This window comes from Aptenodytes patagonicus, chromosome 16, assembly GCF_965638725.1.
Source record: "Aptenodytes patagonicus chromosome 16, bAptPat1.pri.cur, whole genome shotgun sequence".
NCBI lineage: Eukaryota > Metazoa > Chordata > Aves > Sphenisciformes > Spheniscidae > Aptenodytes > Aptenodytes patagonicus.
Window position 1 is genome coordinate 7,810,726 of NC_134964.1, and position 13,862 is coordinate 7,824,587.

A 13,862-nucleotide genomic window follows, 5' to 3' on the forward strand; every position below is an offset into this window, starting at 1 on the left:
CTGTTCTGCTAGAACTGTGGGTCCATAACACAGGAATACTGGTGCCTACTGCATTTACTGCTGTGCCACGAGCAAGGCAGGGCTGACAAGGTGAGCACAGCGCAGAAGGACGAGGGACAAGTGGAAGGTGCAGTGATGAAACTGGGAGTTAAGGCAACATCACAGAAAAAGCACGTTCCTGAGGAGGAAACAGGCTGGGTCCTGGACATTCAGCAGCAGCACCGCAGGCTGGGTGTTCCACCTGCTGTGGCGGCCAGCTCAGTCACAGGTCTACAAGCATCTAGGAAGTTCATCTATAGCTCTGCCTCTCTGGGGGTACGCTGCGGCAGTCCGTAAGTCTCCCGGCGGAGGGGCTTAAGCTCAGTCATCCTACCTTTTATTCTGCATTGCGCTTTATTAGCCAAGTGGAAACTCTCTCTGCGATGCTCCCTTTCGTTTTGCATCAGCTGGTACTTAAGCCATCTGACTTCCAGCTTGGCCTGTCTGCACAGGGTATTCACAGCTTGAGTGGGGAAGCGGAGGAACACGTGGCACCCACTTGCCTCCCATGGAATCTTGTATGCAGTGGCAGAACCACTAGAAAGCCTAAAGGGTCGGGATACTCAGGCTTTCCTCCTTCCCTTCTCTTTAAATCTCTGAAAACTGGTAGCATAGGGTCCTAGAATAACTTTGTGGTGTTGCTCAGGAACCATGGGTGACAAGGAGGAACAGGCCGATACGCTTCCCAGTCCCGCACCCAAACCAGCCTCAAAGACAGGTCTGCAGCACACCTCGAGCACGCTCACTACGGGCAGCAAGGACCCAATGGCCACTGCCAGAGGCAAGAGATATACCCCGTCCAAACAGCTGGGATTAGCCACAGCCCTCCGCCAGAGAAGCAGTTTATTATGTAAAGAGGGAAGAGGAGTAACCATCTGACATGCCTATAGGGTCATACCCTGCTACCAGCCGAAAGCCTAACACTAAAAACGCTTTAACATTACGAGCACCTTTGGCAGCCTCTGCACCGATACCGAAATGCTTTTCCTGCATCACCTGCATGTCCAGGATTCCTCAGGAGACAATAAGCCCACCTTAATTGTCCTCCTCTTACCAGCACTCCCCCAGTATACCCCAAGGTAGAATACAGTACGACAGTTACCCACCCAAATCCATTCCATCCCCTCCAGCCTGTTGCTCCCACTGCAGCCCCGTAGAAGTGGTAGGGGCAGCTTGCATGCAAACTTTGTGCAGTTTTCTGGCTTGGGACAGGACTCGGGCTCTGGGAGAAAAGTAGAGAGGCAAGGAAGCCACGCTTCCTTGTTATAGCCACATTGGCTATAAAGAAATCATAGAAAGCAGAAGACGCGATCTTCCCTTTGCTGCCGTTCTGGGGCTGGCTCCCAAGACTGTGCCTGAAGGAAAGGTTAACCGTCCTTCCAGGTGACGGGCTGTAATCCACCTTCTGTCCGATCAGAGCGTTGGTCCCTTCTGCCCTTTAAGTCTACAACCGTCATTCACCCCTTTCCCCTGTGGGCCCAGGGAAGAGAGGTGCCGCGTTGCCCTCGACAGAGCACGGTGCCTGCTCGCGCCTGGCCTGGTGCTTGGGGCTGTACCAACCGGCAGGAAGGGTCGAGCAGGGCCACCCTCTCTGCTTGCTGCTACCACAACCCTGGCCAGGTTCCTTCCCTCACAAATATTGGAGTTTGAGGGGCAGAAGGGACCACTGCTCCGAGACCCCCATACTTCGCTGCTGTTTCTTGCTCATAAATTTGAGTCAGACTTGGGAAATTCTCCAGACCAGAACAGCAAGGGTCTTCCTCCTCTGCAAAAGCGTGGTCATCTGGATGTGTTTCACCAACCGAGGCCTTGTTGTTGGACAGGCATCAGGCATTCTCAAGTCCTCCCTGAACCTCTTTTGTGTCAAGCAGGGACTGACTTTCCTCCTGGGTCTCAGGCAGGACCAGCTATGTGAGATGGGACAGGACCAGAGCCACAAGCCAGACCAGATGACTCAGTGTTTCCCTTTAGTCTTGTATTCTGAAGAACTAGGAATGCAACTGCATGAAGCAGCCCCAAGCTTTTTTCTAGGTGTTTTCCCCTTCTAGCCATTAGCAGTGCAACACCATCAAAGAAACAGGAAGAAATGGTCTAGAAAATGCCAGAGAGACATAACTCTGCCAACGGAAGGTGACACTGGGGGCTGCTGTGCCAGATTTCACCAGCCCAGGGGCTCTGCTGGGAGAAATGCTGTCTGGGAGGGACAACCAGTCCACCACAACACGGCTGGATTGCGCAAGCTGAAGCAGAGCAGCCACTGTCAACAGGTATCAACACTGCAGTCCAAGAAGGAGGTACAGCCTGATGCAAGGAAAAGTGCTGAGGAAGAGTCCTGCTGCCACGCAGTAGCCCAGCACCTGGGTACAAAACCCTGCTTGAGTCTAAGGGAATGGTACAGAAGGTGGCTTTCTCCGGAGGAGGTTGTCCTTGACTTCAGCTCTGCTCCCGGCTGTCCCAGGAGCAGTGCAAAGAGCAAGGGGAGCATCACAGAGCACAGTGACACTGAAACATATCTATGTTTCAGATTCTATGAGCAGATTCTGTCCATGGAGAGCACAAAGAGGTGTCACAGAGGGAAAAGGGAGCACTCACTACCCCTCCACCTGCCCAACCACCCAAGCCAGGCTCGCAGCAAAGGAGAGACAGCAAGAACAGTTCATGGTTCCCCAAACAGACAGAGCAGAGAGAAGGGGCAGCCGGCAAAGAAAGAAAGAGAGTGTGGTCCAGAGGTTTATACCATCTGTCTCTCAAAGTCAAGGCAGATGGGAGATGGGGCAGAGGCACTTCGGTCCCTTCTGAGAGGTGCTTTAGGGCCCAGCCTCTAACCTAGTGCGCAGCACTGCATTTGTGCGGCAGCATCTGCTCTAGCTAATAGAGACAGCGACAAGACACAAGCTCTGACAGCAGATGCAAAATGGGGCAAGAGGGATCCAGGCCTGGTTCAAACCTCTGAGACCAAAAGGCATTCTGAAACCTCTTAAAAAATCCTATTAGAAACCATTTCTGCATGGGACACCACAAACACTGCCCGAGTCCTAGAAGTATCCAAGGCTTCTGGACAAACGATGCCCTTGATGAAGCTCTGATGATGGTATCACCCCTGCCCAACAGAGAACAGCAACGCCAGGGACAGTTTGCACCAACCCCACTACAGGTTAAAGACCCTCTTCTACAGCGCTGCACCGCCTCACAGCTGCTGCAAGCCAAGAGCCAGGTATGGGGGGCACCAACATTCAGAGTGAGCGTTTTTCCTTAGACAAAAAAGAAAGGGCATGGAGGAGACTGAGGTTCAGCACAGCCAGACTACAGCAGTCTGGTCAGTTCTTCTTGCTGCTGGGGCTCTTGTTAGTGAACAGACTGACTTTGCTGGCAGATGCCATGGACAGAGAAGGAGACTCCAGCTTCACCTTATCCAACAAAGTCTTCTTTATGGCTGCTGGGGAGATCTTCTCTTGGTCTGCCAGATGCTGCAGCTCCCTGCAATGGGGTGGTGGGAGAGAAAGACATAGAAAAGGAAGAGACAGGGAGTTGGAGGGAAAGTTTTGCAGGCTCTTTAGGACTTCCTAGATGCCCACCTTGTCCGGATGCAGGAAGCCTCCACAGCATTGATTAGGAGTGAGCGAAAGCCACCGCTCTCCAGGAAGTGCAGGGCATGGATGGTGGCTCCCCCGGGCGAGCAGACGTTGTCCTTCAGCTGACCGGGATGCTGCTCAGATTCTAACAGCATTTTGGCAGCACCCTGTAGCGAGGAAGACAAAACAGCTGCCAGAGCTCTGAGGAACCGACTGTCAAATGCTCCTGTTCTCCACTGCATAGAGCAGCACCTAACACTCACAGTGGGCAAAACTGGGCTCCTGCCCGAGAGCCATTAGCAGGCTGCCAAAACACTTTTCAGAGCTGAAAAAGCCTGCAGAGGAGTCACGGTTCCCCAGGCCCCAGCTCCCACACCACCACCAACGCCAGCAGATTGCTGCGGACACTTCCTACGTCCCGTCACCGGGAACCTGCGTGCAGTCAAACCAAACACCTTTTTTAAAGTAGGTTCAGTAAGAGGACTGAGATCGTTTCAAACGGTGACGTACAGAATACTCTGCACAGAGCAGGCACAGCCTCAATGTGTCCTGGAAGAGGAAATACTGACCAGCAAAGCCTGTGCTCCAAGTCGAACAGCCAGCCTGCGGGGAAGTCCCATTTTCACTCCCCCATCCGCCAGAGCATCCAGAGCAGTGAACGCCTGAGACCAGACAGAGGAAGAGGTGACTGAAAGTCTCTACTCCAAGACCGATATTCTCAGGGAAGAGAGAATCCAGGGCTCCAGCATCACACCATGACTCCTATTTCTTACAGACTTGACAAAAGCCTCCCCCTTTACTGCATGGGTGCCATGCCAGGCTTCCCTCCCGCTAGTTCCAGCTCAGGAGTGGGGGGGAATGGGAGAAATTCAGCTTCTGGGTCGTACTAACTACAGGCCCACGTTTTGCAACGTGGACACTGCACGCTGGCTATGGACTTCAGACTCATCCGACTGGTAGCGGACTTTTGTTGTTGACCCAAACTGGTTATAAACTGGATACCTGGATTACATGTCCCATCGCGAATGTGAGTGATGAGGAAAACAAGGAATGACAAACTGAAGTTGCACAGACTTTCACCGCATGCAAGGCCTACCGCTCTCCCCAAGACTGTCACAAGTTGAGGAAGTAGCACATACATACGCAGGGCCACTGCCACTGAGCCCCGTTACAGCATCTATCAGGTCCTCTTCCACCTCGGTGCAGAAGCCTACGCTGGTCATCAGTTGTTCCAAGAGCTTCCCATCCTCCACATCCGCATGAGTCCCAGTGGCATAGACTGTAGCACCTTCCCGGACAATCACAGGGGTGTTGGTCATGCACCTGATCACTTTTGGTGTGGGGCAGAAGGTAGAGAGTTTCTTAGGGCAGAAAATTATTGGAGATAGAAAGAAAGAGAACGGGAGAAGGAGAGAGAGCGGGAGAGAGAAAAATGAGCTTTAGTGCGTATTTGGCATACCAAATAGCCTGTCTAGGAAGGGACTCCCCAGGGGCAAGAACACCACAAGCAGAGGGAAAAGGGAGGCTCCTGCATTCCAAATTCCCCGCTTTGAGCCAAAGCGGCCAAAACTTAAATGTGAAGTCTTTAGTAGTACCAGCAAATAAAAAGCTGGGCAGCGCTGCTATTGGGAACAATATCCTGAACGCCTCATTCCCACATCAACTCACGAGTCTCCAAAACAGCTCCTGCAGACGCTTAGCACAAAGTCTGCAGAAATTCAGGGGAGATGACCCACCTCTGCTGAGAGAAAGAAGGTCTGATAGCACCTCACGTAATAAAGGAGCTGGCATAAAGACTCTTACAGCTTTTTCTGACGAGGACAGGCAAAGGTGACCCAAAGCAACCAGTTGCCTGCAGCATGAATTTAGTCCTGGGGAGCACAAGTAACGCCTGTCCCTCGCATCAGCTCCTGGGGGGCTTGAGCTGGCGGCTCAAGGCCAGCCCCCGCACGCTCCTGCCCTGCGGCAGACGCCTCCCGGGCAGCGGGTGTCCGCAACGGGGCGGCTCTGCAAGGCTGCAAGGCCCCAGCCCGGCCCCAGGCGGGCCCCCCAGCCCACGCCACCCCTCACCTTCTCGATGGAGCTAATGGTGACGCCGGCTGCGCAGGAGACCACGATGTGGCGGGCCTCGATGTCGGGGCCCACTTCCTCCAGGATGAAGGGGATGATGGGGGGCTTCACGGCCAGGAAGAGGACATCGCTGCTCTTCACCGTGTCCTTGTTGCTCACCGTGAAGTTCACGCCCATTTTCTGCAGCGGTTGGGGAGAAACGGGACCGCTGTCGCCCGGGACGGCCCGCCGAGGGGGGGGGGGAGCGCCGCCGCCCGCCCGCCCGCACTCACTCACCCGCAGCCCGCTGACGGTGGGCAGGTCGGTGTCCGGTGAGCTCGCCGTGATCTTGTGCGCGGCCAGGACCCCTGCGAACGGCACCGCGCGTCAGCCCAGGCGGCTCGGCGCCGCCCGCCCGCCCGCCCCCCTGCGCCCCGCGCCCACCTGCCGCCGTGAAGCCCCTGGCCAGGGCGAAGGCGAGCTGCCCGGCCCCGATAAACCCCACGCTCATGGCGCGGCGCGGCAGGGCAGGGCAGGGCAGGGCAGGGCAGGGCAGGGAGCGGCCGGCTCTGCACGGCCCCGCCGGAGCCCACCCGCCGCCGCGCCGCCGTCCACGTGGCCGCGCGCCGCGCAGGGAGGCGGTGCCGCGTGGCAGCGGGGCGGGGCGTCGGCGCGCAGCAAATCGGCGGGCGGCAGGGTGGGGCCGCGCCGGCCCTCCGCCACTCGGGGACGAGGGGCGGCGCCACCGGCTCAGCCCTCGCCAGCTATTGGGGCAACCGGCGTTGGGTGTTGCATCATTCGCCGCCTGCGGGGGCCGACCGGGGCCGACCGCCGCGCCGCCAGGCGGCGCTGTCCTCCCGCCGCAGCCGGGGGCCGGCGGCGCGCGCCCTTCTGGAAGCTTCGGGCGCCGCCGCGTGCCCTGCGGGGCCGCCCGCCGCCGCCGTGAGGGCTCCGGCCCGCCGAGCGGGAGGGGCCCGCGGCCTCCGCGCGGCGGGGGCCGCCGACCCGGGGCCTCCGCCTCCCCCCTCGGGGCTGCCCCCCCTCCCCGCAGCCTCCCGGCCGCTGCCGCCCCTCCGGCCTGGCGCCGGCGCGGGCCCGGGTCCGCCGCGCCCGCGGTCCTGGGTGGCAGCGGGGAGGGCGGGCTCCGGCCTTTCCCAGCTGCTGTCCCGGACATTCCTGGGATGCTCCTGCCCTCGCCTGACTCCGCGGAGCCGAGCGCGTCCCCGGCGGAACGCGCGGCCCACCTCGGGATGGCGGAGCCCCCCCCCCCGCGGCGGGGCCAGGGCTTAGCGGGCGCGGCAGGTGTGAGAGGGAAGGGGCTCTCGGTCCCCGCGCTCCCCCCTTCTTCCCCCCAGGACGGGGGCCCTGAAGCGCTTCTCCTCTGCCCGTGCAGGTTCTTGTTTTGCTGGAGAACGGCCGGGGCAGCCTTTGGTGCCGGAATGGCGGCTTTCTCATTGTCTGGGAATTACCTATAGATTTCCCGAACGAAGGGATCTTCCTACGCTTCCACCGGGATGGAAGTTTTGTCACCCGGTGGCCAGACAAAGTTACGTCAGCGCAACCAACAGATAACGGCAACGAGTGTCGCGGCCGCCGTGCAGGGCGGCGCGGGCGTCCTCGGGCTGAAGGCATGTTCGGTCCCACCGTGGCAGGAGCACTAACGCCTGCTTCAGAGAGACGCCCCGTGGCGTGGCTTCGCTCAAAGGCCCACAGCAATGGACTGTGAAGAGACCAAGACGTTTTGAAGTATGTCACTGTAAAAACCAGGCAGCAGGCAGTGATTTTTTTTCCTAAATGTAATCTTACCACACTGTTTTGGTTTTTTTTTTTTTCCTCTGCTTTGGCTTTTTTCTTACTCCTTTATTGACACAAATAAATCTCAGTGTATCTCCGGTGGGTGAATGTTCTTAAACGTTGTCTTTTGGGGATACCGAATCCCCGTCTTCAGAAAGAGAAGGGAAGGAGAAAAAAAAAAAAAAAACAAAACCCAACCCATTAAAGGTTCAGATTTTTATATGTATATATTTCAGGTTGGAATCCTCTAGGAGCTGTCTAGATCGGCTGCAAACACAAATCCGTAATTCTAAATGAATGCATGTACATTCTGACATTAGTTTACCAAAAAAAGTTGAGAATGATCGGTGTTTTAGGAAGCCTGTCTTACGGCAGAAGACAAGTTACTTGATTACGATTTATTAATTGAGGGGAAGGATGAGCTCTGGAAATAAAGGGTTTCTTAATTAACTGAATCACGGCAGGGTTGGTTGTTAAAATCGTATTAAGCCGATATCGGATGTTCTCTGTCCTAGATTGGGTAATCTCATAGTTTCCAATGGTTGGCGAGTGTTTTAACCACGGAAGCATGAGGTTTTGATTTTTTTCTTTTTTTTTTTTTTCCTCCTAAAAGAGTGGATTGTTGTCCACACAATCTTTTTTTGCCATTTTGACCATGCTAACATTTTTTGCTCAGTCTTTGGCTGGCAGATGAGAAAGCTAAATCTGAACACGCTGTTCTTGGCAATGACTTGTCTTTCCACTCCTCCAGTCAGTGGTGTCATGATTTCCACGTTAAATTCTATTTCCTCCTTATTGTGAAGGCACTAAGTTTCACCCCCATTGTTTCCCAGTTACCTGTTTCTCTTGGGCCTTTCTTTATGTCCCTGGCACCGTGTAAGCTGCATCAAGTTGTGCCATTAGCAGATTTTATCCTGTTCCTGCTGGTTGCTCCTGCTTGGTGCAAAATCTTCACAGCAAAAAGCGAGCAAATGCGTAGCTGAAAAAAAAAGGGTTAACCGGCCGAGGAGCTTTCCGACAGACTTCACTGCCCGAAAGACTTGCAGTGTCCTCCCTGGGGACAAGCGGCCCCTGCCTGCGGGGCACCTGCCGCTGACGTCCCTCTCCCTGGCCTCCACCAGCCCCCTCAGAGCCACTCCGGAGTCTACAGGAAGGTGCTTTCGTAAAGCAATATTCCTGGGTTTGCAGGTTTGAATTTTATAACAGAAGCCATGATGGCGCGTGGTCACCTCTTTGATTTTTAGTGCTCTCTAATAACAAAAAATAAGTAATTTTCGCGCGTGACGCAGCTTGATTTGTCCAGGTTGACGGGTTTAAAAAGAATACATCATAAATGCTCAAGGTTCCTTCTGCGTGCAGTGGCTCTCTGTACGCTGCTTCCTCCAAAAGAATTTCTTTTCCCAAGTTAGCATCTCTTATTTGTACAACCCCTTAACTTGTTTGGGTGGCAAGAAATAAAGCTGTCTAATACCCTGTTTTATATCTACAGTGGATAGTCTTGGGTCATGCCCTGGAACGAGCTGGCCAGCCTCTCGTTGGACCATTATCTTCCAGACTTCCTGCCCTTAACGGGGACTCGCGGAAGAGAAAAACCCCTTGGGAGGCCGTGCAGTGCATTCCCTTTATGCTGGACGCTGATTCTTGACCTGTTTCACGGGCTAATAATTCCCGCTGCTGAAGGCTGGTTCTTACTCGGTAGCAGAATTATCCAACGCAATCCGTCCCAACAATTTTTTCCTTTGCTTTTCAAACCCCATACAAAGCACTGATGAAAAGTAAGCTTCCTTCCTTTTTCCTGAGTGACTCTGCCCCAAAGAATGTCAGTCAGAGGTCTCGGCCGTCTTGTGTATATACTTTTTTTGGGGCTGTGTTCAGGCTTCATACATCAAAATAAATTGAGCTGTGCTTTCCGGCAGAAAGCAGAAGGGCTACGTCTGGCGCAATAAAAGCTGCGTGGAGAGCAAGATGAAAGCATGCAAATCTCTGGAGATGTAGTATGTAAGTCTGCCATTCAGCTTTATTTTAATTTGGTTAAAAAATAAATCTTGCTTCTGACAGTCAGCTACTTTAGATTTCAATCAAACCTATCTAGTCTGCATGCTTTCTGCACAAGTACTCGGACTGCTTTGGTTTCTCGCTGGATCAGAAATGAAGAACATTTCTTCCTATTAAGCTTGAAATCTGAGCTATGCAATGTGGGACTTCAAAGTGGGTGTTTTGTCAGGGATGGGTCAGAGAAATGCAGCTCGTTGGTGACTCAAAGAGCTCGGGAATCCTAGCGCCTGATCTGGTCCGAGGCAGCGCTCCCAATTTGTTACCGCTGTAAGCAAGTTTTGTCGTGTCCTGTCCCGTCCGTGCCCCCCCCAGGTTTGGTCTTTTATGCAGCGCTGTGAGATCAAATCATCTCTGCATCCCTTTCCCCCCTCCCCCCAGAATTTATCTTTAAGCTTCCAGGAAAAAAAAAAAAAGTTATTGACATCAGTATAAAGAAACGGTGGCATATGAACCGAGACAAAGCACGTGCCAAGGTACCTTCTGGTCCTGCTCGAGCGAGGATGTCGAGTTACACAGGGTTATTTTGCATTTCGGCTCTGTTCTGCACCCTGTTTCTTGGCAGTAGAGCCCCGATTTTGCAAATTTTCATTTCTGTAATGACTCAGTGTTTGCTAAATAGGAATATCCCATGCTTCCCCCCTCCAAGGTGCATGCTTGAGGATATTCTTTTTCTATGCTAAACAGCGAAGGAGAGGAGAGGAAGGGAAAGGACTGGTAATCTTCAAAATACTATTACAGCTATGATGTTCTTCTCAGAAACATCCCGACTGGAATTTCCCACACTTGCAAGCATTACATGTCTCACCACACAGCCCAAACTAACCCAAACTCTAAGGGATTGTTTTTCATCTCCAGAACTGGTGTTCCTTGATGCAGCTTTTAACTTTCCCACTTCCTGCGTAGTCACTTGATGATGGTTAAGCGTTGGTAACAGTTTCAAAATCCTTGGTGTCTTTCCTAATATTTGGCTCAGTAATCCAGTAGCCTGCAGACCCGCTGTTGCAGCAAGCATTTCTGCCGCCTGGAGATGAAAGGCCATTTTGCATACTTTGAGCTGTGTCGTTTCTTCGCTCTGGCACCAGGCGGCTGAGGCAGATGTTGAACGATGGGGGAGGTGGGCTTTTCCCAGCATCAGCTGCAGCCCACCCACTACAGGTGGTTAATTTGCTGGTCCAGTCAGTCTTGACCTTGAAGTTTGGTTGATGGTTCTTGCGCGCATGCCTGATCAGCACCTCCCTTCCCTGCATCCCGTCTCCTGCTGCGTCCCCGACTGCTGTTGCTTACGGCGCTGGGACGGCTTTGCAGCAGCAGACCCACATTTCAGAGGTGCGAGACGAAGCGGATGCGCTGGGAGTACGCCAGGTCCACGATGTAGAGCAGCAGGTTCACGTAGGTGAAGATGGCAATCACCAGCTGGCTGTCCCAGGGGCACCTGCCCTTGGCGCAGAGGTCGGGGCGCCGCGGGGAGCCGTACTTGCTGTCGAAGCAGAACACCGGCCAGATGACCGCTGCGCTCATGTACAGCAGCACGGCCCCGAAGGTGTAGACGACCACAGAACGCTCGAAGGGGAACCACAGCAAGGCGGTCTTACCTGTGACGCTGAAGGCCACCACCACCACTGTCACCACAAAGCAAAAGCTGTAGACGGCCACACACCACTGCGTCGCCACGTATTTGTCATGCTGGCTGTCGTTCACCAGCGCCCCGAAGATGATGCAGGCCACGAAGGCCTGCACGATTTTCAGGAGCCCGGAGACGGTGGCCATGTAGCTGGTGACTTGTCCGGGTTTTGCCCTGGTTAAGAACACCTCGGCGGCGTACGCAATGAACAGGAGGCCTGCGAAGACACTGGCTGCGATGCGAAAGTCTCTCACCTCACAGCCGATGGGGTAACAGCCAAGCTGGACGAAGTAGAGCGGGTAGATCACCGCGGCCGTGACGGACATGAGCGTGGCGAGCATGGCAAAAGCGGCAGTGAAGTTCCCCCAGGAAATGCTCAGGCAGCTGTGCAGATGTGTAAATTCGCAGGTGATGATGAAGACAGTGATGGCGAAACAGAAGGTCCAGACAAACATGCAGAAAGTGCCGTATGCTGCGCTGAATCCCCCCCGGTGGGCTACCAGGCTGAACGTGGTGCATCCAAACGTCATCTGCAGCAAACGAGCTATTCCCACAGGGGATGTCACAGCAGCGGTGTTCAGATACGGCCCTCCCGTGCTCTCCATCATCTTTCCGGTCCAGCAGACAATGCACTTAAAGCCCCCCCCAAAACGTCCTTTCAGGCTTTTGCTCCTTTGTCCTGAGTCAGACCTGGTACGGGATCAGTAGAGCGGCAGCTCGAATCCCCGCCTTGTCTCTACCAGTATCGGTAGGTGCTGCGTGTGACGCTGAGTGTGCGTTTCTGGCAGCCTCTCAGCGCAGACTTGCCGGCTGCAGGGAGGTTACTGCCTGGCTCTGCCCACCGGCTGCAATCTCAGGGTACCGCGATCAGCTCACTCCGCTTTCTCAGGTCTGAAACCTGCCCCGTGTTCTGTCCTTTCACCGTCTCCTTTCCCACATGATGGCCGAAAGGATCGCTTTCTCCCTGGGGGCTGACATTTATTCCATTTTAGCTCTGCAGCTGTAGCTCTGCTGCGCCGTTCACAGGAACCTAGGAGTATAAATAGGGGCTATATTAATAGTTCTGGAATGAGTCCTGCCCCCCCTCAACTGCCGTGAGCGGGTGTTATTTAACACTGAAACTGCGAGCTCTATCAGAGGCTCTTGATTATCCTTCTGCCATTCCTCTAGAAACGTTCAGGTCACTGGAACGCTGCTGTTCTCCCAGCAGCCGCCCCACGCCGTGGGGGCTGTCTGTGGAAGCGGCTGCGATCCAGCCACGCTGCAGAAACAGGAGCTCAGTCCTGCAGACCCAAGGCCCCCTGAGTGGGGGCACAAGCCCGAAGGCATCACAAGCCCTACAAAAGGATTTAGGCCAGAGGCTACGATAAAAGCTGACTCACTTTGCTCCTTTTGATCGGGAGCAGTAATATATTCACCTGCTGTGAAAGGCCCTGCTGTGCTTTGAGCATTAGTGAGAGCACGTGGCTGTGAAGATTTTGAGCACCAGTCCTCACTGTCTCCTTAAACTCTTCCCTGTCTCTGTTTTACTTATATGGGAACCAGTTATTCTTGTATCTCTGAAGGCCAAAACCAAATACAATTGTAAAAAAAAAAAAAAAAAAAAATTGCTTTGATATTCTTAGCTCTGTTTTGGAACACAGATTTCAATATATACCGTCAAACCCTCCCTCCTGTTGGATCAAGGCTTCCCCAGGTAGTCATTTTTGGTATACATTTCCCCAGGCTTGGTCTCTACCCAAAAGTCTCTTAGTTCTAACTCTAAAAGCCCCAAAGAAAATTTCTGATCGAGTTTCAGAATAGGAAAAATGAAAAACACAACATAGTAGAAAAATTCCTCGCTTACCTCATGGCAGCATTGCTGACTCCTCACCTGCAGCCCAGCTCTCGCTGTGCTGGTCCCGGTATGGAAGCAGGATCGTCCTAGAAGCTCTGCACAGGTGCAGGGAGTCAGCGTGACCGAGGGCTGGGCCAGCCCGAGCCATAAGACCCTTCTGAATGGTTCAAGGTAGTCATCAGCTGTGCTGATAAAGTCTGTGACTTCCTAACTGGGAATTATGATTGACCCTCACGCTTGGTAACAATAATAATTGCTTAATATCATTGTTTCTTTTCCGTATGTTAATGTAATGATGTGACACCCACCGATGAATCGCCACACGCAGTGCTAGATACTATGAAGAAGAGCTGACAAAAGAGAGTGTCTGCTCCAATTTATGATCTTAGCATGCAGTTCTGGGGCAGCCTGGGTTTGCCCAGGTGGACACTGCTCCCCCTTCTCCCATGACCCTTCCCTGTGCTGTGGCTGGGGACCCGGACAGCTGAAAGCTCCCAGACCCCCGGAAGAATATCCGTTCTCAGCAATTTGCTGCCCGCAAGGTCTGCTGGCACCAACGCTGCTGGCAGGCAGGACCAGCACCTGGGATGTGCAACCACAGCAGCTCGCGCTGCCGGGAAGCGCGCCTTCACGTGAGTCTTTGCTTGGATAAAATGGGCTTTGGAGGCGACGCAGCACGTCCAGTTTCTGGCTGTTTGTTCCCGCCCCTCCACCCTCCTCCCTTGCTCTTACACATCTTGCCTACAGAAATGCTCTGCGAGCTGGATCAGGATACTAATCTCAGATTTAAAAAAGAACAGCAGAGAACTTGCACCTGACGGGGATTATTTTTAACCCGGAGTCATCACTGGTCTGATTTACACTGCAGATGTGCGTGGTTGTATCCACACAGCAG

The 13,862-nt window shown here is 53.9% G+C and overlaps 2 protein-coding genes across 2 annotated transcripts; both read right to left on the reverse strand.

Annotated features, from left to right (window-relative positions):
- Positions 1 to 370: 370 nt before the first annotated feature.
- On the reverse strand, positions 371 to 6,258 carry PYCR1 (pyrroline-5-carboxylate reductase 1). Its single transcript, XM_076353930.1, has 7 exons — positions 6,105 to 6,258; positions 5,958 to 6,028; positions 5,682 to 5,861; positions 4,751 to 4,972; positions 4,181 to 4,273; positions 3,615 to 3,778; positions 371 to 3,516 (listed from the first exon to the last, which is right to left on the reverse strand). The coding sequence occupies exons 1-7, from the start codon at positions 6,169 to 6,171 to the stop codon at positions 3,357 to 3,359; spliced, it is 957 nt and encodes a 318-aa protein (XP_076210045.1). The 5' UTR covers positions 6,172 to 6,258; the 3' UTR covers positions 371 to 3,356.
- A 3,186-nt stretch (positions 6,259 to 9,444) lies between these two features.
- Positions 9,445 to 12,145, reverse strand: MYADML2 (myeloid associated differentiation marker like 2). The gene has a single exon (XM_076353931.1). The coding sequence runs from the start codon at positions 11,736 to 11,738 to the stop codon at positions 10,830 to 10,832; it is 909 nt and encodes a 302-aa protein (XP_076210046.1). The 5' UTR covers positions 11,739 to 12,145; the 3' UTR covers positions 9,445 to 10,829.
- Between the last annotated feature and the right edge of the window lie 1,717 nt (positions 12,146 to 13,862).